General features: G+C 52.8%; 13 protein-coding genes across 13 annotated transcripts, besides 2 other annotated features; 6 read left to right on the top strand and 7 right to left on the bottom strand.

Moving 5' to 3' along the window:
- Positions 1 to 376: 376 nt before the first annotated feature.
- On the top strand, positions 377 to 1,362 carry EKO05_0005683 (uncharacterized protein; the record flags this gene model as incomplete). Its single annotated transcript, XM_038939875.1, has 2 exons — positions 377 to 542; positions 626 to 1,362. The coding sequence occupies 2 exons, from the start codon at positions 377 to 379 to the stop codon at positions 1,360 to 1,362; spliced, it is 903 nt and encodes a 300-aa protein (XP_038798701.1).
- A 1,194-nt stretch (positions 1,363 to 2,556) lies between these two features.
- Positions 2,557 to 3,135, top strand: EKO05_0005682 (uncharacterized protein; the record flags this gene model as incomplete). Its single annotated transcript, XM_038939874.1, has 3 exons — positions 2,557 to 2,592; positions 2,650 to 2,983; positions 3,044 to 3,135. The coding sequence occupies 3 exons, from the start codon at positions 2,557 to 2,559 to the stop codon at positions 3,133 to 3,135; spliced, it is 462 nt and encodes a 153-aa protein (XP_038798700.1).
- A 180-nt stretch (positions 3,136 to 3,315) lies between these two features.
- EKO05_0005681 (uncharacterized protein) lies at positions 3,316 to 5,757 on the bottom strand (the record flags this gene model as incomplete). Its single annotated transcript, XM_038945793.1, has 1 exon — positions 3,316 to 5,757. The coding sequence occupies one exon, from the start codon at positions 5,755 to 5,757 to the stop codon at positions 3,316 to 3,318; it is 2,442 nt and encodes an 813-aa protein (XP_038798699.1).
- Positions 5,758 to 6,103: 346 nt separating this feature from the next.
- On the top strand, positions 6,104 to 6,792 carry EKO05_0005680 (uncharacterized protein; the record flags this gene model as incomplete). The annotated part of the gene is made up of 2 exons (XM_038939936.2): positions 6,104 to 6,449; positions 6,500 to 6,792. The coding sequence occupies 2 exons, from the start codon at positions 6,104 to 6,106 to the stop codon at positions 6,790 to 6,792; spliced, it is 639 nt and encodes a 212-aa protein (XP_038798698.2).
- A 963-nt stretch (positions 6,793 to 7,755) lies between these two features.
- EKO05_0005679 (uncharacterized protein) lies at positions 7,756 to 8,751 on the bottom strand (the record flags this gene model as incomplete). The annotated part of the gene is made up of 1 exon (XM_038945792.1): positions 7,756 to 8,751. The coding sequence occupies one exon, from the start codon at positions 8,749 to 8,751 to the stop codon at positions 7,756 to 7,758; it is 996 nt and encodes a 331-aa protein (XP_038798697.1).
- A 1,078-nt stretch (positions 8,752 to 9,829) lies between these two features.
- EKO05_0005678 (uncharacterized protein) lies at positions 9,830 to 11,908 on the top strand (the record flags this gene model as incomplete). The annotated part of the gene is made up of 1 exon (XM_038945791.1): positions 9,830 to 11,908. One exon carries the CDS (start codon positions 9,830 to 9,832, stop codon positions 11,906 to 11,908), a length of 2,079 nt encoding a protein of 692 aa, XP_038798696.1.
- Positions 11,909 to 12,861: 953 nt separating this feature from the next.
- Positions 12,862 to 14,486, top strand: EKO05_0005677 (uncharacterized protein; the record flags this gene model as incomplete). Its single annotated transcript, XM_038939594.1, has 3 exons — positions 12,862 to 13,116; positions 13,170 to 13,550; positions 13,608 to 14,486. 3 exons carry the CDS (start codon positions 12,862 to 12,864, stop codon positions 14,484 to 14,486), a joined length of 1,515 nt encoding a protein of 504 aa, XP_038798695.1.
- A 340-nt stretch (positions 14,487 to 14,826) lies between these two features.
- EKO05_0005676 (ubiquinol--cytochrome-c reductase subunit 6) lies at positions 14,827 to 15,508 on the bottom strand (the record flags this gene model as incomplete). The annotated part of the gene is made up of 3 exons (XM_038939724.1): positions 14,827 to 14,891; positions 14,944 to 15,060; positions 15,226 to 15,508. 3 exons carry the CDS (start codon positions 15,506 to 15,508, stop codon positions 14,827 to 14,829), a joined length of 465 nt encoding a protein of 154 aa, XP_038798694.1.
- Positions 15,509 to 15,753: 245 nt separating this feature from the next.
- Positions 15,754 to 16,562, bottom strand: EKO05_0005675 (uncharacterized protein; the record flags this gene model as incomplete). The annotated part of the gene is made up of 3 exons (XM_038939692.1): positions 15,754 to 16,361; positions 16,410 to 16,467; positions 16,515 to 16,562. 3 exons carry the CDS (start codon positions 16,560 to 16,562, stop codon positions 15,754 to 15,756), a joined length of 714 nt encoding a protein of 237 aa, XP_038798693.1.
- A 577-nt stretch (positions 16,563 to 17,139) lies between these two features.
- Positions 17,140 to 17,162: a tandem repeat.
- Positions 17,163 to 17,179: a tandem repeat.
- Positions 17,180 to 17,221: 42 nt separating this feature from the next.
- Positions 17,222 to 19,562, top strand: EKO05_0005674 (i-AAA protease yme1; the record flags this gene model as incomplete). Its single annotated transcript, XM_038939613.1, has 2 exons — positions 17,222 to 17,251; positions 17,316 to 19,562. 2 exons carry the CDS (start codon positions 17,222 to 17,224, stop codon positions 19,560 to 19,562), a joined length of 2,277 nt encoding a protein of 758 aa, XP_038798692.1.
- A 571-nt stretch (positions 19,563 to 20,133) lies between these two features.
- On the bottom strand, positions 20,134 to 22,392 carry EKO05_0005673 (uncharacterized protein; the record flags this gene model as incomplete). The annotated part of the gene is made up of 1 exon (XM_038945790.1): positions 20,134 to 22,392. One exon carries the CDS (start codon positions 22,390 to 22,392, stop codon positions 20,134 to 20,136), a length of 2,259 nt encoding a protein of 752 aa, XP_038798691.1.
- Positions 22,393 to 22,707: 315 nt separating this feature from the next.
- On the bottom strand, positions 22,708 to 23,991 carry EKO05_0005672 (Aldose 1-epimerase; the record flags this gene model as incomplete). Its single annotated transcript, XM_038939783.1, has 3 exons — positions 22,708 to 22,910; positions 22,961 to 23,551; positions 23,598 to 23,991. The coding sequence occupies 3 exons, from the start codon at positions 23,989 to 23,991 to the stop codon at positions 22,708 to 22,710; spliced, it is 1,188 nt and encodes a 395-aa protein (XP_038798690.1).
- A 1,067-nt stretch (positions 23,992 to 25,058) lies between these two features.
- Positions 25,059 to 26,994, bottom strand: EKO05_0005671 (uncharacterized protein; the record flags this gene model as incomplete). The annotated part of the gene is made up of 3 exons (XM_038939886.1): positions 25,059 to 26,786; positions 26,843 to 26,921; positions 26,969 to 26,994. The coding sequence occupies 3 exons, from the start codon at positions 26,992 to 26,994 to the stop codon at positions 25,059 to 25,061; spliced, it is 1,833 nt and encodes a 610-aa protein (XP_038798689.1).
- Positions 26,995 to 27,338: the final 344 nt, after the last annotated feature.

Raw genomic sequence — 27,338 nt, 5'->3', positions numbered from 1 at the left:
GCGAACTGTTCTTGTCAAGATTCGGCCTGATAACCATACTAGACATATTGCACGAAATTTGCAAAGAACAGTAGGCGACATCCGTATCAACTCATGTAAGCCACAAGCACAACATAGCATTCATGTAAGCAAGGCGCAGAGCCTCCATCGTGCATGGCCTCGGCAAACCTTCCCGCAAGGTGCGCAGTGAGGATGGTGGGGTAGCGGGGCCTGAACGTCACTCTCCTCCAGAGCTGCTTGCAAACGGAGCTCTGTCACCCGGACATCAGCGTAGAAACAATTCAATACAAGCCACTTTCAGCTGCAGCATGTCCCAACTTCGCGTCCTTGCTTCCTAGTCTTGATCAACTAAGTCAGCTCCAGTTCAATCTTCACAATGCCTGGCAATGGAGAAGACAGAGCCTCGCTCGTCAATAGACAGCTTCCGGAGATGACGCTGTCGACCGCAGACAGCCCTCTGACAAAGGCACGCCCGCCTCCGGAGAACCTCAAACCGGCGGATAGAGCACAGTACCGATTCGAGGTTCACGGCAATGCGATCAGTATGTAACCATCTTGGGGTTACACAAGCCCGTCTCCCTGCATACCCTCGATCGAGCTCAAGAACAGGCTAACAGTCTCTCAGTCACTGGAGGCGCCGGCACACTGGCACTTGAAGCTGCGACAGCGCTTCTCGAACATGGCGCATCCGGTCTGGCACTATGGGACGTGAACCCCGACTCCGCATTCGACGCTATCAAAAAGCTGCACGCACGCTTCCCCGACCGCCGTATTATGACCGAAGCTGTCGACGTCCGAGACGAAGCTCAGATCGCATCAGCTGTGGAGAGTGCAGCAAAGGTACTGGGCAGCGTTGACATGCTGTGCTGCTTCGCAGGGGTGGTGGGCTGCACACACGCCATCGAGATGGCAGCAGACGAATGGCGCCGTACGCACGATATCAACCTGACCGGTTCCTTTCTCTGCGCACAAGCCGTTGCACGCCAAATGCGCACACAAGGCACACCCGGGAGCATCACTTTCACGGCGTCCATCTCTGCACACCACACTAACTACCCTCAACCCCAGGCCGCGTACAATAGTTCAAAGACCGCATTGCTATCGCTAGCGAAGAGCCTGGCGGCGGAGTGGAGCAGCTATGGCATCAGGGTCAACTGCCTGAGCCCTGGGTACATGGACACGATCTTGAACGACGGGCCGGGACTCGAGAGGGCGCGGAACTTGTGGAATTCAAGGAACCCTATGGGGAGGATGGGCCATCCATGGGAGCTGACCGGGCCACTGATCACACTGGTCAGCAACGCTGGGCGGTACATCAACGGGACAGACATAATCGTGGACGGAGGAGCGATGGTATTCTAGGAGCACATTGCGATACGGTCAATAGTATCGTTGTAGACATTACATGCGAGTAAGACGTTTTGCTTTGAACTGATGCTTGCGTGAACTTCCAACCAAGCCATGACATGCCATCGAACCAACTACACTAGGTAACCCCACGAAACCTACCTTGCTCGCCCCTGCGTCCTTTCCCCGTCTGAATGCCCAAGTCAACAAGCTTGTGTGTGTGCGAGTTGGAGAAGCCATGACCAGAGTACTATCCGTGCCGTACGTGTCATCAGTCTAATGAACGCGAGCTTGTAGCCAGAATTGAAGTCACTGCTATCCGAGGCTGCTCGAGCTCTTGATCTCTACGTACTTAGCCAATTTGATACTCTGATAACATGCTCAAAAGGTTGACTTGACTGGATGGTGAGCTAGCTTTTGTAGTGTTGAAAAGGCAAGTTTGGTGGTTTCCTGATCTGATGATTAACCGAGGCAAGGCTTGACTTCAAAAGGTCCGCCGCGCAGCTCATCGCAACAAATAGAGCCTCTGTAGAGAAAATATCGGACGTAGAGACTCACCCGATGTCAAACAAAGTGCAATTATTTACGAATAATTTGTCCAAGCTCTCATCAACAACCAATCAAGGGCGCTTGGTCTAGGGGTATGATTTGTAAGTTGCTCTATTTCTCTGTTCATCGGATATCTTCTAACCGCCTATCAGTCGCTTCGCATCTATTGCAAACTGTGAAAGGTCGTGGGTTCAATTCCCACAGCGTCCACTTTTTTGGTCCAACTTTGTCTCTGGAGCCACTGGCCTTGGTGATTTCTTTTTGTTCGTGTGAGAACGTAACTTGAACACATTCGTGCAGCAGAGTGAAGACTGGGCTCAAAGAAAGGTAGTCGAATAATGTCGGATTTAACGTCCACTTCTGCCGCATAGTTGCAGTTATGAAGCTTTCCACAAAATAGACCCTCCTCAACCCAAGGTACTTTTGGCGCTGTAGTCTCAATTCGTAGGGAAGACTGGTATCACTTGACTTATCACAATTATGATGCTGCAATCCTCTTGTGGGAGCGATTTGGAATATCTCTCTAGCGTAGACCAAATCATCCAAGAGCGGACCGAACGTCAACGACGCGACGTCATGCAATAAACAGAAACAAAAGAGAACGATTGATACTTTCTTTCTGCACCAAACTCTGCCTACTCTAACACTACTACCGCAAACATGGCTGCCAACATCCTCGACCTTCCCCGTAACTTCGTAAGCCCTCAATTGCTCACCAAGAGCAGCACCTGAACTTTCTAACTAGCTCCTCAGTCCCTCTACGCCATCCCAGCGGCGTGGATCCTCTCCATCGCCCCGCACTTCTACGCCGCCTCGCTCGGGAAATTCGACAACAAGAACCCGCGCACGTACACGCGCGAGACGGAGAGCGACCAGAGCATCGACAAGGCGACCAAAGCGAAGATCATCCGCGCCGAGGGCGCGCAGCAGAACGGCTTCGAGAACATCGGGCTGTTCGCTGCGGCCGTCGTCATCGGCAATGTGGCGAAGCTGGATAACTCGACCTTGAACACGCTGGCTGGAGCGTACTTGGCCAGCAGGGTTGCGTACAACGGGCTGTACATTGCGGGGACGACGGATATGCTTTGTGAGTCTTCTTTTCCAGGGACGGGGATCTCTGGATGGATAGAGACTAACGAGAGTATAGCAAACCTCAGGAGTGTAAGCTTTCTGACTGGTGTTGGCATCATCTTCACTTTCTTCATTAAGAGTGGTAATGTCCTTAAGAACCAGTTGTAAGCATGTGTCTTGCTTAGCGAAGAACACGCGATTTGAACCAAGCATTGGAGACGCTAGAGAGATTGTCCTTGGAGATGGCCGTGAATAGTGTATTTTATAATATTGGCTGCGTATGGACAGCTTCTCCAGACATTTCTTGATTCACCATTCAGAGGCTCGGGCTGCTGTGAAGCTCCCTGCTCAGTAATCTTCAACGGGCGGTGGCGGCGGAATACTGAATTCTTCAAGGCTCCCTAGAACCTGACTGCTGCCATACAGATTCTGCGTTCTCCCCATTACTGGACTACTCCAACCTTCCATTGCAGCCCGCGATGGGCTAGGGAAGCTGCTCGGTATGAACAACGACGGTGGCTTGTCTGGTGAGACGAACGGCTGCGATTTTGAGATCCTGTGTGGTGTCGTGCTTGCGCTGACCGTTCGCTGCGTCCTGTTCTTCTTTGGTGTGACTTCGTCAACTGTCGTGGCTTGGCTGTATTGCATGCGGGTCGATGCCGCCAATGCGCCTGAACTTGGGAGTCGTGGCGTAGCATTGTAGCTGAAAGCGTCGGCTGCAGCGTGCATACTTGACGAGTTGGGCGCTCTGGCATGAACATACTGTGAGTACGAGAGCCATTCGCTCTGAAGCTGCTGCTCTGCTTTGCTCGAATGAGACTGCTGCGTTTCACGATCCGCTGATGGCGAGCGTGGGACCTGAACAGGTTCACCGTCTAGATCTGCAGTCTGCTGGAACATGATTGATGATGGCTGTGGGACGATGCGCTGCGCTGTGCGTGGTGGAGACGGCCCTAGCTCGGGTTCTTCATCATCTGAAGACTCGTCTCTGATCACCATTGGTGTTGATGGAAGTTCCTCATCTGGCTGTTGTAGTTGTATCATCGGTGGCGTACTGGGGATAATATCAGCCGATAGGCTTGTGTCGTTGGTTGCATCCTTCTGCTGGACCTCATTGGTGTGATCAAGTAAAGGCAGCGTTTCTCTTGAGAGGACAGCCACATCTCGAAGCGACTGCGATCCAGCCTCCAAGCGCGCAGATTGATACGATTCGTATTCTGGTCCGTCATCATCGTAAATGACGGGCGCCCACGACTCGCCTAACTCGGGTGAAAGCTGGTAAGCCCCTCGCCGAAGTGCGAGCCCTTCGATCTCCTCTGGACATTGCGGGCTATCTGATGCCAAACTCTCGTCTGCACCTGCACATGCTTGGTCGATCTGGTTGAGTACTGCTTGTGTGTCTGCACCAACGGCTTGACCATCTACAGTCCGATCTGTACCATACGCTTTTTGCTGCGCATTGAATGCATTCTCGATATCGCTGCCCTCTTCATCTTCAGAGTCTTGAATAGTGCTCTTAAACTTTCTCAAAGGAGCGGGTGGTACAGGTTGTACAGCATGCTCTTGAAAGGTGACTTGTCTTCGCTTGGATGGTGTCTCTGCAACAAGGGCCGCGGTGTTGTAGTGATCTCTTAATACAGTCCTGTTGGACTTATGCGGAGAGGTCTGAGTGGACAGAACAAATTCGACCGGCGACTGCGATGATGGTATCTCGAAGACCCGGCGCTTTTCAGGCGTAGATAGCAAGCTGAACCTAGACCTTGCAGATCTCCCATTATCCAGCGACTCGCCCGGAAGCTGCCTTGTCGCCATCCTCCGTGGCATCTGTCTGGCCCTGCGAGCAGGGGCTTCGATGAACTGAGTCGGTTGGTAGTCTTGCTCGTTATCACCTCCAGCCAAGTTGTCCAGAGACTGCACGATGACAGGAGGCTGTTCGTGTATTCCGTTCGACGGCCCATGAACCTCATCTTCCTGGATCTTGATGAAGCCAACTTCAGTATTGCCGGAGAGAGGTAGAGGCGTCGTTCCAAGAGGATCAGTAAATCCAAGAAGGCCTTGCTCTGCGAGAATCTGCGACACTCTCTCGTCCTTCTGATCGTCCTCTAGATCTGCGTCCAAATCACTCAGCTCATCAAGCTCTTCTTTGCTCAAGCGTCCCATGCCTGGTATCATCTGCGTGAGCGTTCGTTGCTTCTTGTCTCCATCCTTATCTGTGCTTGCTCCACCCCAACTCGCTCGCGGTCGACGTTTGACAGGCTTGAAGTCAAGCTCTTCGATGCCTGACGAAGGTTGCCGTCCCTCCACTAGCTGTGTCATTGTGGACTGTCGGCGAAGTGTACGACTGGGACCCTCGGAAACTTCGGTGTTCTCGCGTGTCTTCGAAGGTTTTCTCGCTTTCGGCGCTGCCATGTGTCTTCGACGTTTAGAGGATGTATTTGTGAGGCCGCTGTCTAAGCTAGGGTCGTCTTGTGCGTCGCCGCTTCTCCGCTTTTTGTCCTTCCTTGGGTTCGTTGGCGAAGGATTTGGGAACTCATCATCTACCGTGCTTTGGGCCGTCGAGCCCTCTTTCTTTTCACCATCCTCTGAGTCGTCCTCAACATCTACCTTCTGCTGCCTCATCTTCTCTGGCAGGAACTTCATTTGCCTCTTATCGGCCCCATCTTGCTCTGTTGGGTCGGGCCTTCGCACTGCCTTCTTCTTATGCGGAAAATACACCTGCTGTGGTACTTTCTTGGAGTAGTAGACTTTAAAGTTGGCTTCTTTGTTGCTCGTTCGCGTTCGTGGTGTCATGCTGAGCTAGGACGTATTGCAGGGTGCTATGGTAGACGCGTCGACCGACAGACGCGTAGAAGTGTGGCGCGTCACCCCTGTCACAATTGTGCGTCATCGGCCTCAGGCAACCTCGACACCTATCACATCACGCGACTCGTTCGATCGCACAATACAACTGAACTTTGCTTATACTGGCGATGTCAACACAATGATTGTTATGAATCTTCACAGGCTGTGCTGCAACAGCTGCTGATTCAACTCAGGTATTTACGCCATCGTGTACGGATTGTGTTTTTGGTGCGGCAACTTTGCCTCAAGCGGTTTTCATCCTTACACTCACGACAGTCTCTCCGTTGCATTGCACATGTTCGCTATGCGCACACCTATCTTTACTTGCTCAAAGGCAAACTGGCTTCGATCGACCTTTCATACTCATGGCTCATTAGGGCGGCTTCAGCCTGCAGGCTTCACATCACAGCGGAGATTAGCATGCAGTCAGGGTAAACCTCAGACACAGTGTCCTAGTAAAGCATCGCTACCTTTGCCGCTATCATCAGCCCAGTTCTGGAGCTCGACGCCAATATGGAAACGAGCAGGTATCAATACTCTGCGGTGCCTCATCGGTTGCACAGCGGGCGACTTCTCGGCTATGTGGTATCTGCAGTCGTTCCATGGAGACCTTGGGTCGCCGACAATCATGGCTTTGTCGAGTACGTTAAATTGGCTAGGGGGCTGTCGGGCTACTGCTGATACCTCACAGTGGCGTCCGGCATTGCTACTTCGCTACTCCTCGAGACCACGCTGCTTCACGTGGGCCAAGATCGCCTTCCCTGGGTTGCTGCTGCTAAAACTGCTGCGGGTATGAGCATGATATCGATGATCACGATGGAGGCTGCTGAGAACGCTGTTGACTTCCATCTTACCGGCGGCATGGTCCAATTCGACTCACCAGCATTCTGGGGTGCTGCAATCGCGAGCATCGCAGCTGGCTTCCTTGCCCCGCTTCCTTATAACTACATCCGGTTGCGGAAGTTTGGAAAGGCTTGTCACTGAGTTCGAGGTAAGGGAGATTGGGATGATGGCCACCGATTGGTTTTGCACGCCCGATCAACTAAGACGAGGTCTATTACTACTTGTTTCGCATGATATTTAGAGGCGCTCAGGTGGATTTGACGCCTCGGCAAGGCTCATCTATTAGCCGATGGAAGTGCTACGGGGAACGATGGCCAATCGAGGCCGGCGGTCCACGGTCAGCCATCGCGCGCGTTCTCCACTAGCGATGGTAGGAATTGCTCCGTTCTAAGACTGTTCTTTGTATATCAGATCAGAATCGTCTTTTCAACAATAGCTTTCCACTTCCTCGCAATGCTCTAACCACCGCTTGGGTTCATCTGGAAAAGCAGGATGACAAGATGCGCCAACATCGATTGCCGGCCGCAGGACGTTGTGAAGGCCACAACTGATATTGCAGGTCCTGGAGTGAGCTGAGTAGTTGGACTCCCTATGGCACTTTCTCTGATCTACAACCAGGTGCTCTATGCATATATCGTGTCCGCCATCCTTGTGATTTTAGCTATTTTATATGGCTATCTGACTCTTTGTCAGAGTCCTACCTCAACGAGACAGATAGAACAGTCATTGCAAGCTTCCAAGCGTGTCTTCCTTCCGGAAAGTACGTTGCACGGATTCGCGCTGTGTATGAGAAGATCAAATACTTGTTGCTTTTTGGCAGACCACCTGGATCACACCGTAAGCTCACCAGACTACTATTGTCAGCTTCATCTTGTTTGGACTGAGCGTTGTTTACAAGATCTTTATCTACTCAGCATATCTGCTTGAGACGTGATTTAAAGTTAGTGAGGCGGACTACAAGAGGTTGATGATGGAAGCGAGGGATGCACTGACGAGTAACTTGGATTGTGCAAGTCACTAAAAAGCACGACCCGATCGCTGTAGCTATTGTCACTAGGTTTCCCGAGCCTCCTAGAACTACAGGCTTTCCATGTCCTGGTTTGCCTATTGCACTCTGCGCAGCCACTCAAACAACGCCTGGTGATATCTTTCACTATCCTGGACTTGTGGGCTATGTCCCAAATCTGCAAACTCCACCAATTCAGCGCCAGGGATTTTCGCAGCCGTCTCCTTACCCAGAACTGAGTAATTGCCCAACTTCGCTTGCACATCTGGCGGACTCCATGCTTTGCCAATGGCAGTGTTGTCTTTCGTTCCAATCAACAATAGTGACTTCGCCTTCACCAGCCCAAACTCATACGCAATCGGTTGCGTTAGCACCGCATCAGTTGTAAGCGCCATGTTGTACGCAAAAGTTGTGCTTTCACCAGGCAATCGATACAGAGATACTAGCATATTGACCCAGACGTCATACTCGGGTTTCCAAGTATTGACGTAGTAGGTGGCTTGCTGGTAGTTGCGGATAGACGTGTAGTTCGTTTTTAGCTCGTCCTGGTACAGAAGATCGATCGGTCGCCATGGCACACCAAGTGCTTTCCAGTCTTCCAATCCGATAGGATTGGTCAGGATTAGATGCGATGTAACGTTTGGATACATCAGCGCAAAACGAGTGGCCAGCATGCCTCCCATGGAATGTCCAAGAACATACGCTTTTGTGATACTAAGCGACTGCAGTAAGGAGTTTGTGTTGAATGCCAGCTGCTGTAGGGTGAACTGGTATGACGGAGGTTTCGAGGATTTGCAGAACCCAATTTGGTCAGGGACGATGACCCGATAGCCTTGTGTGGAAAGGCGGCGCGCCGTGTCTTCCCATGTTGCGCCGCAAAAGTTCTTGCCATGGAGTAGAAGTATGGTTTTATTTGTTGCATAGCTAGTCGGAGCGACATCCATGTACGCCATTGACAGATTCAGCCGTTGCGACGTGAGATTGTGGTACTTGACTGGCCATGGGTATGTGTAGTTCCAGGTGCTGGAAGGAACAAAAGACTGCCCAAACACAGTCGAGACCAACAAGGTCAAGAGACAGGCGGTTGACCGCATGTTTGTGACAGAAAAAGTGCTTCAGGATCTTGGAGATGATGCAAGTGAGATTCGTACGGTCTTATGAGATATCCCGACCCCCTGTTCTCGCGTACCTGGCATGCTGTGCGACGACGACTGCCAATGCCGAGCAAGTCCACCTTCCTTTCATTTGGCGATAGGCTCTCTAAAGCACGAAGGAGTCCTGGAGTTTCCACCAATGCTTAATCACGTTATTGAGCATTGCGTCTTTGTGAGTAATGTGTAGCGCAAGGTCCACCATTTGTTTGTCCGGCCCGCTCCTTCATGCTCAATGGGTCTCCATGAATTTCATGTCAGGAAGAGCTCTAGCAAGCTCACTCAAGAGTACATCGAGAGCGATGGACTTGGTCTGCTCATTGGAGCAAGTGGAGGCTGGGGGCGTGGCGGCCCTTGGACAAAGAAGAGCCCGCAATCTTCCACCCTCGTTCACGTTCTCGTGCCAGCATCAATACACCTTACCTAAGCCGGTGAGGCCCCACACCCATATACCGGGTCGCGCTCGTTCATGTGTATTCGCAGCCTCGACTTTGCCCCTCGATTGACGTTGAAAGTGCCTAAATGGCTAAATTGCACGCGCAACACCGGACTAGCCCTCGAAGCGGCAGATTGAGCCCACCACGTTACGATCGAGCGGACAGTCATTCTATCCCATATTGCTAGACTGGAGGCTTCTGCAGTTCTCACTGGGTAACTTTGCCATGCGACACGATTTGAAGATTACTACATGAATCTAAGGTAGACGAAAGGCGGTGTATGTCATGCATTCCCAACTTGAGTACCATGAGACAAACCATTCTGCCTGACCCCTGGTCTTTTTCGCGATCTGCCCTGAATATCCGGGGAAACCGCATTTTCCAAATGTTCGTTTTCGATAGCCTCGTGTGGAGTATAACCTATAGCCCGCTAGCTTCACATCCCTTCAATTCAGCGTAGGTCGCCATCCGGGCGTCCGGTACAGTATAAAAGGTATCACGGCCTTACCCTCTGATCGACCCATCCAAGCTCTTCCTACTGCAACCTAGCTAACGACTCGTGAAAGCTTGGTGGACTGTTCACGATGGCTTTCTTCGCCACCTGCATTGCCGTCGTGGCTAGCTTCGTCACTCTTACCTCTGGCTCACCTGCAGATGCAATGGGCGCAGCAGTGACCTCAAACTCGAAATCCTCCCTTACACTTATCTACCAGAACAATCTGAATGGTTCGGACGACAGAAACCACATTGGAGCTCTCGTCCTTGATGCTACCCCTGGATCGAATGTCGCTGCAGCTTGTGCAGCCTTGAACGAGAAGCCTCTCTCTAAGGCTTCCCTACAACAGCACCAGTCGGAATTCATCAAAGCTTTATTGTATCAGGACTATGCCAGGTACAACGATGCCAGCAAGGGGTTCTACATTGACAATGGCACCGTTGCTGTCAGCAAACAACTGACATTTGCTTCGGTATCTGGATCCTCGAACAAAAACCTCCCAGTCCTATGCACCCAATCTGCAAACAACGGATCATCAAACGCGAGACCCGTCAACGGCAGTGAGATCACTCTAGCGTCGAATGGCAACACATTTGTTGGATATCGCAACCAGAAGTCATTCCGTTTCCTTGGTATCCCTTACGCAGACACACCTCAACGGTTTAAGTACTCCTTGGTGTACTCGAAGAAGGGCCAGACCATCCGGGCAACGTCATATGGGTCACAGTGCGCGCAGGGTGGATCAGGCAGTGAGGACTGCTTATTCTTGAATGTTCAGACGCCATATATCCCCAAAGTAGGCTCGAAACAAAAGCTGCGCCCTGTCATGTTCTGGATCCATGGTGGAGGCTTTACAGGAGGTAGTGGTGCAGATGGGCTCTCCGATGGTGGCAATCTCGCAAGCAAAGAAGACGTTGTGGTTGTTTCGATCAATTACCGCCTCTCAACACTGGGCTTCTTGGCTGTCCCTGGGACCGACATTAAGGGAAACTTTGGTATTGCAGATCAAATTACTGCACTCGATTGGGTCGTTGCAAATATTGCGGCTTTCGGAGGAGACCCTAAGAAGATCACGATCGCTGGTGAGTCCGCCGGTGCCGGCTCGGTACGTACACTGCTCGGGTCTCCTCAGGCAATCGGCAAGTACCAAGGCGCAGTATCCATGTCTAACCTCGGAGGTGGCGTAACTCTGGGCCTGAAGGGCGACTATGGCACAACGTACTCGACTTACTACACCATCGACCAGTCATACGCTGTTGCTGGACCTCAGATCTTCGCCGCGGTAGGCTGCAACGGTACTGATGTCTCAAGCCAAATCGCTTGTCTTGGAAAAGTGCCCGCTGCCACCCTCGTGGGTGCCTCGACCGTTGCTCGCTATGTTGTGCAGGACGGCAAGTACGTCAACACACCAAACCTTATTCTCTCGACCCGCAATGGCAGTACTGCTCACATTCCTGTTATCTTCGGTATCATCCGCAATGACGGGGCATCATTCTCTACATATCCAAAGACACCCATTGCCAACCATACTCAAGGTCTAGAGGCGGCGCTCGGTATCAACTCCACCTGGGCTGAGAGGGTCATTGCCTCGAATTTGTTCCCTCTCACCAATACTGGAAACCTGACCCTTGATTCATTCAACGTATCTCAGCGTATCGCAACGGACAAGACGTTCCGTTGTGTGGACCAAGCCACAGTCTATGCTGGCGCTCAGACCAAAGCTTTCCAGAAGGCCTACTACTACCAGTTCGAGCGCACGATCGGTGGCTACGATCCCAACAACCTGGGTGGGCCTAAGGACAACAACCCCAAGAACCCTTACTTCCGTTTCCATGGTGCCGACATGCCCTGGGTGTTTGGAACTCTGGGCACGATTCGCGAACCGGAGGACTTGTGGTCAGAACAGTTGGTGTCGAGCTACTTCGGATCTTTTGTAAGGAATGGCGACCCTAACCCAGAGTTGAAGTACTTGCAAGTCAGAGGCTACGATAAAGTGATCGAGGGCGTGAAGAATTACGGCCAGTGGAGTCAGGTGGATGGAGGAAAGAAGAGCGGTGACGAGGTTAGACATCTGGACTGGCCAAGTACGAATACTGGTTTTGTAGATGTGGAGCAGTGCAACTGGCTAGGTTACCCACTCGATTACTACCTCAAAGGTGGTATCTGAGGATCTTTGACTTCTACCACGCTGTTGTCGTCATCGAGTTGACTCAGTACCAATGCAATGCGTAATCCACCAGAAAACTGCGTGTGCTTTCGTTGACCAGCTTATTAAACCGATAGCAGATACCAGCGCCCGAAGCCGCATGTCTCTATACCTCAGATGCCACGTGAAGGCAGACGCACACACCTTCGAGAAAGCTGAAATCATCTGCAATCGTGATTGGCCAACATGGCATGCCGGATTCTCAGTCGGCTGTGACTTGACATGATAGGCGTACATGGCTTCGAATGCTGCAACTTTGTCAACGTCACTCATGGAGCCTTCACTCAATCAACCTGCATCTACTTCACCAACGCAGCGACGAGTCGGTTCAGCGAGATAGATACTTTGAATTTGCCGCCGCCGTCGTTTCCGTCATGTTCAAATCAGTGTCCACACTACCGATGTCTCGAATAGCGGTCCTTATCAGCAGTACAGCACGCGACCTGCGCAATCAGGGCTTGCTCTGTTCTCAGTCACAAGCAGCGAATCCTCTCGAAAAAGCTGGGGTCGAAAGCATCGATGCGGATGCGAGTACCGCACCTAGCGCGAAACAAGAAAGCGGGTCCGTTCGTGCACCTGCCCCTTTCCTTTCTTGGCCCGGCTAATCTGTTGACCAGCGTCCAGAGCACATGCAATAACCAAGGCCAGACAATTGACCTTGCATCGTCAGAATCTCTATCGTCCTACAAAATCACGAATTGTGTTGTGCTGAACTTGTGGCCTTGCTTTAGGTCGTGTAGAGTTTCGCCGTTCGACGTCACAGAAAGAGCTTGGAACGAACACAAACTGGAGCTTCGATATATCCCAAAGCCACATTTGAGTACCACAGCTGCGGAGTGCTCCTTTTGACGCAGGACTCTTTCGTTCGCTGTTTGGTAAAGTCTTAGTTGGAGGCAGACGGACCTTGGGTTAAGATGAGCGATATCGTGCCCGTGGAAAGCCGCGGAAGCACGACCAAAAACGCAGTTCAAATTGAGGAGAATGTCTACGGGACCGCTCAGGGCTCATCGTCACATGCAAGAGATGGAGAGACAGAACCGCGCGTAGACTCTACAAGAAGGCGGCCTAAGCCGAAGCAGACGTACAGCCACACGCACTTCAAAGTGTACAAGAGGAGATGGCTGGGGCTTGGGCAGCTTGTATTGTTAAACATTGTTGTCAGCTGGGATGTGAGTCGAGTAATCATATATCCTGAAGACGAATGTATGCTGACAGCCACTAGTGGCTAACCTTTGCTCCCGTATCAACGTCAGCAGCGACGTATTTCGAGGTCTCTGAAACAGCAATCAACTGGCTCTCAACCGGCTTCCTGTTCTCCTTCGTTGTTGCGTGTCCTCTCGTTATCTGGACACTCCACCGCAGCCCAAAGGAGAGTATCTTGTGGGCTTCCGGCCTACTGTTAGTTGGCAACTGGATCCGCTATGCAGGGACGCGCGCCTCCGGTGGCATCTTTGGCGTTGTCATGTTCGGTCAGATCCTGACAGGGCTTGCACAGCCGTTTGTTCTTGCTGCACCAACGAGGTACTCGGATATGTGGTTCACAGAGAGAGGAAGAGTCGGTGCAACTGCGCTGGCGAGTCTGGCGAATCCGTTTGGTGGTGCTGTAAGTTCACCTCCTACATTTTTTGTAGATCATCTGGACTACGCTAACAGCGCATAGCTTGCACAACTGATCAACCCCTTCCTCGGCCCCATCGATAAGATCGTCCTCGTCATTTCCATAACAACAACCGTATCCTGCATCCCCTCCATCTTCCTCCCCGCAGCACCACCCACGCCCCCAACGGCCTCCTCCAGTCTATCAAAGACACCGGTCTTCCAGTCAATCAAAGTCATGCTGCGTTCCCCACCCTTCTACATCGTCTTCCTCACCTTCAGCGTCTACGTCGGCTTCTTCAACGCCTTCTCCTCTCTGCTGAACCAGATCCTCTACCCCTACGGCTTTTCCGAAGACGAAGCAGGCATCTGCGGCGCAGTGCTCATCGTCGTCGGTCTGGTCGTTGCAGCCGTCATATCGCCCGTTCTCGACCGCACACACGCCTACCTGCTGGGCATCAAGATCCTGTGTCCGCTGGTTGCTCTGAGCTATCTGGCCATGATATGGGCGCCCCAGACACGCAGTATCGTTGCGCCGTATGTGTTGAGTGCGGCGCTGGGCGCGAGTAGCTTCAGTCTGCTGCCCATTGCGTTGGAGTACCTTGTGGAAATCACTTTTCCGGCAAGCCCGGAGGTTAGCTCGACGATTTGCTGGGTTGGGGGACAGTTCTTTGGAGCTTGTTTCGTGCTCATTATGGATGCGTTGAAGGATGCGAGGCCGGTGGATCTGGGCAAGGTCAGTGATGGGGGGAGAATGGCCGGGGGCGGCAATAGGCCGCCGGGCAATATGTATAATGCTTTGGTTTTTGAGGCAGTCGTGGGGATGGTGGTCTTGCCGCTGCCGTTGATGCTAGGTGTCAAGAAACTAGGATTGGCGAGTGGTGAGGGGCGACTGAAGGTTGATGAGCATGGAGAAGGAGATGGAGAGGTCGTGGAGGGATAAGGGAGCAGACTATCGGAGGATTACGATGATGCGTAATCCAACACAGAGTTGTTCCCCTTCTCGTTGTTTACCTTATTTAGCAAATTGCGGATTCTTTGTGATGAAGTTTTCAACGGAGCGTTCTTGACGACCGTAAAGCCTCTGCGAGCGGATAGACGATGTTTGAGGTAGTGAAATTGCTTGGCATGGTAAATAGTACAGTGTTATTCTAAACATGACTCTGGTATTTACAGTCATCCTTGGCGTATCCTGTCGTTGCTTTCGATCCAATGGCCCTCTCCCAACTATCGAGTCATGTATTCGGCGCGGTAGTGGTCGAGGTGAGCAAGGTGTGTCGGGTTTACTTGAGCTGAGCGAAGAGCTTGGGGGCGGCGCACTGGGTTGCGCAGTGAGCAAGGTGGAAGACTGATGTATGTTAGCTTTTCGGTGCAGGCACATCTCTTCTGTGATGACATACACTCCTCTACGCAGTCCTCGCTGGCCTTGCCGTCGTTGTCAATCTGGCCAGTCACACGCTCGACGCACTCGTCATAGTGGTGCTTGGGGGCGTGGCACTCCTTGGAGTTGCGGCATTCTGGCGACGCGTCAGTTGCTTGCAGCTCAGTTTCCCATGGTCGTCGAATGGGGTCTCCTCGTGTGTGTTGCATCGACGATCAATGGCGTGTCAGATAACGTCAATGCGTTCTGAGTGCCCAATGACGCTTGAATCGTCACTCGCAGAGGTTTGAGGGCTACTCACGTTCCTCGAGAACCTCCTTGGGGTCTGTGTACTCCTCCTCTTCCTCCTCATCCTCGGCCTCCTCCTCGTCATCGCCGCCGTCGCTGGGCCTGTGTCCCTGCTCGCCAGACTCCTCGGGCTCCTTGGCATCCTGCTTGTTCACCTCGGCCTCCTCGTTAGACTCCTCGTCGGTGCCGGACGCGGGTGTCTGGGTGGATGTGCCACCCTGGGGAGGAGCTTCGGCATCGGCCGAGGGGAGGGCGAAGGTCTCCCAGACGTCGGAGAAAAAGTCGGTGATACCCATTGTGACGGTGGGGCGACGATTGAGTCTCGAGCGGGTCGGTGGTGATGTAGACGGCGGGTGAAGGTTTTGGAGCTGTCGAAGTTGAAGCCCGGATGTCGCAGAGACTTGGCGGCGCTAGGCCCAGGAACATGTCATCAAATCGAGCCGCAACTCATTGGACCCCTCGCGCACCGCTCATTGATGGGTTGACTGTGGACTCGAAAGATGTTAAAAAATTACCCTCGTGGTTGCTGGTACGGCTACGGCTAGCTACGATGTCTGTTGAATGCTTCCTGAACGCTTACGCCCGCCTCTACGTCTGCAATCACCTTGTCATCCGCGCCCACGAGTTTTGGTAGCAGCTCAAGCAGCTCGTCAACCTTACCCTGCGGCACGGCGACCACACCGTTCTCGAACGGATCGATCATGACGATGTCGCCGGCCTCGACAGTCGTCTGGCCAATATGAACAGGCACGTTGTGTGCATGGAACTTTGTCTCTGCTCCCGCGCCGATGATCGACGTTCCGTTCGACCAGATTGGCAGCTGCGTCTCATTCAGCGCAACCAGATCTCGCACTCTGCCATCGACTACTATGCCATGCGCGCCAAGGTGCTTCATGCGCGCTGCCATAATGCCTCCTACCACTGCGCAGGACTGGCCCGGTGGTTGACTGATAACAACAATGGTGCCGACCTCCGCATAGTCAGCGTATGGTCTTGAATCTGGCAGGTTCGAAGCTGGCGCATTCGTAGGCAACGTAGCAGTGCTAGGAAACGATTTGGTGGCTTTGGGAGCCATGAGAAACGTCGATGCAGGCGCGAGGACTTTCTTCAGCTCTGGCTTGGATACATTTGCGGTGTGAGGCATCGGCTCTGTTGCATATCATCAGCACAACCTCACTCCCACAGAGTGAATCGTACGTATATTAGCAAGAAAGCCAGCGCCTGGGACGTCGAGCTTGAGCAGGCCATCAGCGAGCTAGCTGAACTCAGCATGGAACTATAAGGTGCTGCACTGTAACTCACATCGCACGCTGCGTACTTGTAAAGCTCTTTCCACCTGGGCGAAGCCATTGATAAGCCTCTGGGATTTGGTTGTGGTTGTAGGGAGTTTGATCAGGTACAGCGCCGTGCTGAGACCAGATGTGCAGTGCTTATCATGACCCCGCCAGGCCAGGCCGAGGTGTTTGTGGACTGCAAGCTCTCAACACCGTACTCGACGTGCAGGAGAAGCTTTGTGTACGCCTTTGGTCGCAGAGGACATTCAGTTCTGTTGCGTTGTGGTAGGCCCAATATCAACGCTCGAACTTAGGAAGTCTTTGTACAGTGGTGAAACTGTTCTTCAATGCTGCAGTGAGTTTCGAAGTTAGCTCAAGTGCCTGCTTCTTTTCAGACTGCAGCCATGAATCTGATTACAGCTATACGGTGCAGTTGCAAGAGCCACGGCTTTCATCTTGTGCTGAGACCCGTGGTTCAAGGACGGTCCTTCTTCCATTTGGGGTGCGTGAGACTCAGTTGGCAGCTGTCACGTGGAGCCGCTACGCCACACGCCAGACCCAGGGTTCGATCGGCGGAACGCTTCGACGCAATGTTCCGCCGTCTTCTACCATACACTAGCGACATTGTCGCGACGTCTCCCAGACCGATGCGCCTTCATTCTTCGTCTTCTTCTTCCCCATAGTCTGGTCTTCCAAGAATAAAACCGCGGCCTCTGCCGCCCAATACAGTTCAACATGGCTTCCACCGCACCCTTCGCGGTTCACGTAAGTCTACTTGCCACGATCTCCGACATCGCGTCATTGAACGGCCGCTGACCCGTCCATGCAGAACTTCGTCGCCGCTGCCACAGGACTGCGTCCCACTATGTCTGCTACCCTGAGACCCTCATGGCAGGCGTTTGGGCGCAGATCTGCCGTCGACAGTGCCAGACAGATGCACACTATCCCACCTTCCGTCTACAGTCCGCTCGCCCGCAATGCTTCCATCAAGTCGCACATGGCAAGACAGTATTCGTCTTTGTCGCGCAACGGTCCTCTCTCGCAGCTTCGTCAGCAACCCAGATTCGGCATGGTCGGCCTTGGTTTGGCGCAGCAGCGCTCGCTCTTCGGTGGTCCTTCGCGGGACCAGCTCGCTCGTCTGGAGGAGGCTGCCAACAACAACCCCAACAGTGCAACCTCTCAGGCTTCTTTCTACTCAGCTGTCATGCGCGCAAACATGCCGCAAATCGTCATCGATCGCTACAACACTGGCCAATTCGCCACAAACGCCGTCTCGGACCGTCTCTATCGCCAAGCGCTCGAGAAGACTGGCCAGTCTGCTGCTATCGGAAGCGTACAAGGAGCCAACAACGGCCTAACGCCACAGCAGATCCAGGCTGTCAGCCAGGCCGTAGGTGCTAACATGGGCGCAGGCCAGATTGGCAAGGCTCGCGGTGGTGTCGGGGTCAAGAGCGATCCTGTCTACGTTGTTGTCGAGGAATCCATGTGGAATGTCATCTTCAAATGGGTCAGATGGCTTGCTGGCTTTGCGCTGGCTGCTTACGTCTCCTTGATCTTGATCACCCTCTTCGTTGAGACCAGCGGCGTCTTAAAGAAGGTTGGTGGCGGCACCAGCGCCGAGGTTCGTCCAGAGCACCAGAACACTCGTTTTAGCGACGTCCACGGTTGCGACGAGGCAAAGGAGGAGCTCCTCGATGTCGTCGATTTCCTGAAGCATCCCGAGCGTTACAATAAGCTTGGCGGCAGGCTCCCCAAGGGTGTCTTGCTCATTGGCCCTCCTGGTACCGGTAAGACACTGCTCGCTCGTGCTGTTGCTGGCGAGGCTGGTGTCCCGTTCTTCTACATGTCTGGATCCGAGTTTGATGAGGTCTACGTTGGTGTTGGTGCCAAACGCGTTCGCGAGCTCTTCACTACTGCTCGAGCCAAGGCTCCTGCTATCGTCTTCATCGATGAGCTCGACGCTATAGGCGGAAAGCGCAAGTCGCGTGACGCTAACTACCACCGCCAAACCTTGAACCAGCTTCTCAATGACCTTGATGGCTTCGATCAGAGCACAGGTGTTATCTTCATCGCTGCTACCAACCACCCGGAACTCCTCGACTCGGCTTTGCTTCGCCCTGGCCGTTTTGATCGTCACGTACAGGTTGAGCTCCCTGATGTTGGTGGCCGACTTGCTATCCTAAAGTACCACACCAAGAAGATTCGACTATCGCCTGAAATCGATCTCTCCACAATTGCTCGTGGTACACCTGGCTTCTCTGGTGCCGAACTTGAAAACCTTGCAAACTCCGCAGCTATCCGTGCTTCTAAGCTCCAGTCCAAGTTTGTCTCGCTGAACGACCTCGAATGGGCCAAGGACAAAATCACTATGGGTTCCGAGAAGAAGACTCGCACGGTCCCTCTTCAGGACAAGATCCACACTGCTTACCACGAGGGTGGCCATGCTCTTGTTGGTATCTTTACCAAGGGTTACAGCGATGTCCACAAGGCCACCATCCTGCCCAGAGGTCACGCTGCCGGTATCACGTTTTTCTTGCCTCAGGAGGAGCACCACCACACTCGTTCACAATATATCCGCCAATTACAGGTCTGCATGGGAGGAAAGATGGCCGAAGAGATCATTTTCGGCGCGGACAATGTGGCTGACGGTGCTTCTGGGGATATCCAGCAAGCCACTCAGCTGGCCTACAGCATGGTCACCGCGTGCGGTTTCTCAGACACACTTGGCAACGTCGATTTCAAGTCAAACTACGAGATGGTCTCACCGGAGACCAAGCGTCTCATCGACAACGAAGTGCGACGCTTGATTGACGAGGCGAGGTCGAGCGCAAGGGATTTGCTGGTTTCGAAGCGCCCTGAGCTTGACCGACTGGCTGAGGCTCTCGTTCAGTACGAGACACTGGACAAGGAGGAGATCCTCAAGGTGATCAAGGGCGAGTCGCTACCGAATCGCATCAAATCATCTCCTGACGCACCTATCAAGATGCCCACAAGACTGCTCCCCTCGCCGGTAGCACCGCCCGTGCCCGGTACCGGCAGCGAGGGTGGACCGCCAGGACCGAGCGTAGTCGCGTAGAGGCTGCTCATAAAACAAGTTGGCAGCGTTTTGCATGCATGCAGAGGCGAATGGCGTTAGTATGCCCTCTTCCCTCTCGCTTCGATATTTTTATCTCTGGGTTTGCTTTTCTTTTTGTACATTATCGGGTATAGCGAGTGCTAGCGCAAAGCATAGCATAGCGTCGAGAGCTTTCGCACTGAGCGAGGCAGATCGTAGGAGGTAAACAAAGTGGATGGATGTGTAACCAGACTACAGTCAGTTGAATGGAAAAGATGAAACTCAAACAACAGACCAGTCCATCAGCAGCACTAGTGATGCGGTGCACAGTCTACAATATAGATCAAGAAGTCTGTTTTGATGCAAAGACTAAGTCAAGCTTTGAAACGGGTAACTCCTTCCTCTGCCTTCCCTCTCTGCACACAACGACGTCCCATCACCGTTTCCATACGCACCCAAGGTACCAAGGTGTAGAGTTTCACTCGAATCTGCTCCCAACCTCACCTCGGATGCGGAGGCGTGTCCCGCGGCGCAACCCCAATCCACTCTTCAGCGTCAAAACACTCCACACAACCCATGAAGACGGGCGATTTCACCCCCCATCCCTCTCCCTCCACATGATCACTTTTCCCTTTCCCCTGCCACACGCATCCAACCACCCGCTGAAAGCCGCAACATCGACCCTATACCCCTCGATCAACGGCACACCCCCGGCTCTCTCCAGCTTCAGCACCGTGCGCTGCAGCGTTACACTTCCTTGCGGCTGCACCTCTGCAACTGCGTCGACAGGCGGGAGTTCAGAACTGCTGCTCGCTGACCGGAGCGTCTGGTGGAAGTTGAACCGCGCCGGCTTTCTCAACGCAGGGCCGAGGTTCTGGAGCGAGGAGAAGCGCTTGAGTTTGCTGGGGGGTGGAGATGGGGTTGCTGGCGGGGCATTGGCGGGGTGGATGGTGTGGAGGCAGTTGCTCGTTGCTGTTATGGCGCTGTTGTGCCAGGCTAGTACGATGTGTGGTGGTGTCTCGCTGGAGTGCGTTTCGTGGCCTTTGAGGAGGATATAGCACCAGCGGCCTGAGCCTGTTTTTGCTCGCTGGAGGGGGGTTGTGAAGCGCATGTGCCTTGTGCCTTCCGGACCTGCTCGGCCGAGAGTTTGCTTGATGGCATTTATGGGGAAGCTGGGTTGGGCTTCCTCTTGATTATCTTGTTGACTCTCTGGATCGTTGAAGACGTCAACTTCGTGGTACGACATTTCTGCGACATCACCTGGACCGAGAAACCGCACTTCTTTGTGAGGTTCGATACTAGTATCGTAGAAACTGACTGAAAGTAGCTGCCTCGCAAGCGGCGGGGAGACTGAATACGGGAACGCTGGATGAATGGCGAAAAGCTTGGGGTCCGGTAGTCGGTGATGAAGCAACCACATTGTTTGTGACCACGTAAGAAGGATCGTCAGAAGTGCATGGGTGTTTCCTGGGAACCTGGATTTCCACAATACTCTAGCGTAGGATGGAAGGGTGGGTAAGCCGACGGTATCATCACGACGAGCGCGCTGCGAGCCTCGTGGGCCGAAACCATTCTGGTCTGATGGGGGAGCACGTTTCCCCGACATTTGTGCCTTCTTTGGCGATGTCAATTGCACAGTAATCTGCGGCACAGATAGTGATGCTGGTTTCGAGTCCAAGGTCAGAACACTGGCACGGTGCGAATGGTGAGAAGGCTCGAAATTGCTGCCATCCTCGCTAGGTACGGAGCTGCTCCAAGTCTGTTCGAGGCTCCCAGATCGTTGCTCGACACCTTCAGAAGAGAAGAGAAGAGGCAGTGATTCCGTCCTTCCAGAGCGTGACAGGTCAATGCATCCGAGACTGTCACTTCTCTCCTTCGAATAACAATTGTTTGCTTGCTGAGTGAGCAACACCGGTGGAAGATTGTTGTTACTGGCATGACATAACAATGTGTTTGATGCGCGCTGGTTGCTGTGGACAGTCTTTTGTGGGAAAAGCGAGCTTGTTCGCGGGGGGAATGAAGGCGCTGGTGCTGATGAAAGCTCGCTCCTGCTCGCCGAGCTCCCAGGTCTGGAGTCATCACTCGCAGCGAGGGTAGCGCTTGAGCCATATCTCCAGAAGTTTTGATCGTCAACATCGAACTCGTATTCTATTGGCTCGCTCGCAGTGTCTTGGGCGGCATCACTATCGCTGTCGAAGAACGTGTACCACTGGGCGACAGCCACAGCCTGCTTGTCGGAGGTCCACTTAGGAATGTTGATCTTCAAACCGAGATCAATATCAGAACTCACAGATCGCTCTGTCGTTTCGCGCGCTGGACTCTCTTTTTCTTCCAGGATGTCTGCTAACCCAGCCTTGCTTTTCTGCAACGATCTGATAGCCTGAACGCCCTCGGTTTTGATTTCCGCAAACACACCTGCCGCAAAAAGCTGTTCATAGCGTTGCAGGCCAGCTTCGAACTGTTCCCTCAAGTGACGCGGCACTTCTGGCGGCGTAACAAAAGGCTTTGATTCTCGCATGCCCAGCACATGGTGCAGCGTCTTGGATGAGCTGAAAGCACGTACGACGTTATTCATTGTGTTTGTTCTGCTGTGTCGTGGTGTCTCAGCTTGCACTTTGCTGTGCATATCGGCTGGTGGGCTACCGGGAGATGACTCCGTCGAGAGATTCGGTATGGAAGGTGAGAGCATACTGAGCTTGCTGAATGACTCCACAAGCGCATGTGTTGGGGTTGCAACTGAGTTTAAATCGAAAGGCGGAAACGATAGCGATAGCGTCAAGATCGATGAATTGCGCACAGATAGACGGAACTGAGGCTCACTGTTTGCTAGTGTTCCGGTTATCCTCGTCATGTGGGGCTATTGTGGTGAAGTGAAGGCCACTCTCTTGTTTCTAATCAGGTCGTATCAGGCAACAGTTGAGGGACACAGCCCTTCGACCATTGAAATGTATGATAAGTCTGTTCTCGTACGAAAAGAGCACGAGTAGAGTGATTGCAGGCGCAAGAAAATAAATGTGAGGGTATCCAGATGTCATTAGATATTAGATTGGCAATAAACCACCGACGATGAGATCAGTGAAACTTTCACACAAAAAGTGATTTCAGCTGTCGCTGTCGTCTTCTGTTTGAGTGCCTGTCGTAATCCTACATTCAAGTTCTTTTAAATCTAGCTCTCAGTAGAGAAGACATAGTCAGCCTCAAGAGTGTAGGCAGGGTCATTAGGACCAAAAATCTGCCTCTTCTCGCGCTGCCACTCAGGCTGGTTGATGGCGTCAATGTAGTCCTGGACTTCCATGACGACACAGCCGTACTGCTCAACGGTACGGCGACGGCTGTCAAGACCTTGGGTAGACTTGATGGGAAGAGAGCCTTGGAGTAAATTAGCTTCGTAGAAATTTGACGCGTGCACATGAACTTACCATTCTGGCCGCCGCAGCTGTAGACCTGGAAAGCTTCCTGGTCGGTGAAGATGTCGACTTTGATACCGGACCATGCGCTCGAAAGAGAGGCGACAGGTCCAGAGTTGCGCCAATCGAAGGGACCGCTCTGGTCGCGGTTGACAGCGTAGCAGTTGTCATATCCGGTGCAGTTGTAGCCACAGTTTCCAAGGAGCTCAGGTGCTGTGAGATTGGCACCAATCTGCTTAGGAGAAGACCAGAAATCGTTCACCGAGTACTTCTCGTTGGGCAGGATGGTGCCATCAGGGATGAGGATGTTGTCAACGCCAACACGCTGGCCAGAGTAGGGCAGGTGCAGGGTATGGTTAAGAGCAGTGGGTGTGTCCGGGTTGGCAAAACCATCCAAGTTCCAATATGTGTGCGAGGTCAACATGATGGGTGTCTTCTTGGTTGTCGCAAGAGCAACAATCTTAATGTTCCAGGTGTTGGGAGACATGGTGTAGGTGATGTAGCTGATAACCTCACCAGGGAAGCCCTCCTTGCCGTCAGGATCAACAATCGAGAAAGTGATCGAGGACTCGGTGTGTGCTACAACCGTGAAGTTGCGCCAATCTGCCAATGTCAGTCTTCAGCCGTGATGTCGGGATCAATCACTTACCCCATCCGTCAAGACCACCGTGCAGAGTGTCCGCACCACCATTTTCGTTGGGTGTGATATGGTAGTCAACACCATCAATGTTGAACGTGCTGTTCTTAATGCGGTTTGCGTAGCGTCCAGGCACACCTCCAAAATGGGGGTGGACTGGATCTACCGAGTAATACGAGGCGTTGTCGAATCCAAGCACAACGTCGCGCTCTACGCCATCTTTGCCCTGAATGAAAAGGTTGGAGATGGACGCGCCGTAAGGAATGAATAATCCACGGATGCCTTCGGCAGAGATCTCGTACTTGCCGTTCTCATCAGGACCCGAGGTAGTGTTGGTCGGGTAGCTGGACGACGGTGCCGCAATGGCACTCGCTGCGAACAGTACTGAGAAGAAAGTGATCTTCATATTGGACTTGCGCTCTGGTGCTCAATTCGCAAAGGGAGATTGACAAGCTTTGCGGAGAGGTGGAGCTCTGGAAGCTGGGGAGAAGCTGGGGGTCATAAGTAGTGCGTCGTACCACTCCACGGACCCGGTGACCAGGATCTAATCCTCTTTCTTTCTCTCACTAGTGCAAGCCCGTTGACGACGTAACATGAGTTTGCTAAGATGGAGGCGGGTCGTTACCGCGTGGAGAATCGCGCGCTTTCCCCGCACGAGGGCTCTCCATGCCGATCTTTCAGGAACACAAGGATAACGGAGTCGGCGCCGAAAGGCTCGAGTGCCGCTTTGTAGCTTTCGAAAGACTGATTAACCCCTTATACTTGTGTTGCACACCTGTTGTGCTTCGCGTTGTGACCTGCATCCTCGGTTGCGCGTTATGAGGCCAGGTAAGCTCTGGAGTAAGCTCTCATCTTGCAAGCTTGTGGCCTGCTCGAAACTCCTAGCGTCATAGCTCCTGCTTACGGAATATCCATGGCCGGTAAAGGACAGGCATCAGAGGCCCGCAAAAACGCCTCTCGGTCTTTGGCCGACTCGCGGAAAAACCGGAGTGGCCTGCCAGGACTGGGGAGGTTGATTTATGATGTGGAGAACGGCTGAGGCGTCCTTGCCATCCTTGCTTTCGTAGCTTCCAAGCTGCAAGGCGGGGAAGCTTGGCCGTGCCACACTATTTGCTGACATTGAAGTTATGCACGGATGATTTACTACAACAGGTACTCAAGCCGCACCGTAACTGTCATCTGATATATACAAGGTGTGATATTACTACCGAATTTGCCATTTGAGTGTGGACACTGTGAGTGACATTTCCTGGAAGTGTACCGAACGTCTTGCCTACCTATCGATACAATCTCACCTCAGCAAGCAAGCCGCTGCTGCTCAAGCTTTGCCGTCGAACAAAGCCTCATCACGCCAGTCACCAATCTAACCGACGGATACATCGTCGCTAATTGTGTAAGACCACGCTCAGCCTCACGTAACATGCTAGCCCGTTCAAGCGCAATTTGGGTGTCCAGGCAGCTCTTGAGCATCGACTAGACTTTGCGCTTCTTCCTTGTCGGACCTGATGAGTGAGTTCCAGTGGGCTCGAAGGGCCACGAACAAGCTGCGGCTGTATGGAACTCCTCGACATCGGACGAACGTACCGATGAACGTCGGTCGCTTTCGTGCTTCAAGCGAGATCCCATGCCAGGTGTCGAGGGAACCTCCATGCTGGGAGTAATCGTATCCAACACAGTTGGCACCACAGGACATACGAAACGTGGGTCGGAACTGCTTGTAAGAGCTTTGAACGGCACAAAGATCGTGTGCTGCGCATGTCGTTCAGTCGCGGCAACTTGGGCATCCAAGTGTAGGGCTATGGAGTTTGTCCGACTTTGAGGCTGTGGTGCATCGATCTGGGAAACCACATTTACCACTGTCAGCGGGCCATCGAAGCTGCTGCGAGGTGAAATCTGAGCATGGCAACCTGGCTCCAATTCTTGTGGGCTGTGAACGGTCGCAGTGCCTGTGTTCAAAGCTCTGGCGACTGTGTGCGGCAGATAATCCAGTGTGGGGAACCCGGGGATCGTGTTTTGCTGGGACGTATCAAGAGCTGCTGGAGTCTTGGGCTCTGGTATTGCCGCCTTAGATCTGATTCGCCTAGAAAACGATAGTGCGACGAGCTTCGTTGTCTCTGACGTCGACCGCCCATCCTGACAGCTTGGATGGTCATCCCAGGCAACATCTGGTTTCTTGTGTTTAGCCCAGCAGCCTGTCGTTGTGGCAAGGTTATTGTGTTTCTTGCCCCAATGGTGCTTCTTCACCCTGGACGGAGCTGCAAAGCCCTTGCCGCAGAGGGCATGAATGAAGGGTCCTCCTAGTGATTGACTTCGGTCTCTCATGATATCTTCTCCGAATTCTTCCGTGTATTCTTCTGTTTTCTGTGCGCTTGGTGGTGATACGGAGACTGAGGTCGGGGGTACATGATTGTTTCCAGTATGTTGCTCTTCTGGAACAGATCGACTAAGGTAGTGATCTGTTGGTGGTGGTAAAAGATCGTAGGTGAGCCATGGACTGTGCAGATGTTGAGGGGGCTCTTGCTTGGAATAAGACGGTTTGAAGCTGAACTCAGCTTCTTGCAGGTGCATCAATGGTGACTTCATGTTTTCGGTGTAGTGCTCGTCAATATATGTGACGTCTGCTAAAAAGTTGAGTCCGTCGTTTGCCCAATCTTCATTATAGCTCGAATCTTCCCAAGGATTGCGGAACGCCGTGCGGATAGGAGGAGGCATTACCTCGTCATGACCAATAATCGTGTGCATGGCCTCGACACTATGATCCGTCCAAAGATTGGAAACCGTTTCCGGTAGCTGGGAATGAGCAAGTACTGGTAACGTGGGTGGTGAGTCTCCGTTGCTGTGGCCGTTACAAACACCAAACATGCCCAAACTAGCTGTTCGATCGACCTGAGGAAGTGGGAACCATCTCGACGAAAAAGACGGTAGCCGCATCTGCAGTTGATGTGTAGGCTGAAGAAACTGAGGGGTTGGCTCCAGGATCGGTCGCATTTGCTGCTCGTTGGGTAGATGGAAGTCGCCAGGGGTCCACTTAGCCTCTGGGTGGAGGAGGATATCCATCAACCCTTGCCTGAGATCGTCGTGACCTTCGAGAGTATCGAGTATAGCCTTGTGCACTTCTCGCTTGCCGAGTTCGCCTCTTTTGAAGGCACCGAGTGTCTCGTGTACGTTAAGTGATTGAGGTGATTGCTCACCGAAGCGGGTCTGAGGGGTTGCATTAGCTTTGGTCTCGTGTGTGTAGAACCTTCCCCGAGACATACTTTAAGATTGTTCAGGAACTTGAGGCTAAGGCCTCCTAGATCGCTGGGTTGGTCTTTAGCTGTCTTGTCGGAAGGCAATCTGCACATGAGTCAACAAGGGCAAGATTGGAAGATGTAGTGTCTTACTGAACATCTGGTAGTTGATCAAACATTGTGGTAGCTCTGAGTAATGCAGTACAGATCAAGGCATGAACGGGGAGTAAATTGGAATCTTCTGTCTCTGCGATAGCAAACTCTTGGCGGCAGATACGTCTGCGGTGAAGTGAAGACAACGTGGGCGGTGAGCACGGCGCACCTGTGCGACAAGATTCAATGGCGGTAAGGCAGTTTGCGTGTGCAGATCTGTGCGTGTCCAGACGGTGAGACCCTGTTGATACTTATTGATTGTTGACCCCAGTATTGTAAACGGCAGCCGCGCAACTTGACCATGTGCCAGACGCATGACGTCGAGGTCATCCCCTCGCCACTGCGCTCTTTCACTAAGACTGGAACACAA

This window comes from Ascochyta rabiei, chromosome 9 (assembly GCF_004011695.2).
Source record: "Ascochyta rabiei chromosome 9, complete sequence".
NCBI classification, from domain to species: Eukaryota; Fungi; Ascomycota; class Dothideomycetes; order Pleosporales; family Didymellaceae; genus Ascochyta; species Ascochyta rabiei.
This window is presented reverse-complemented; position numbering and strand designations above follow the sequence as displayed.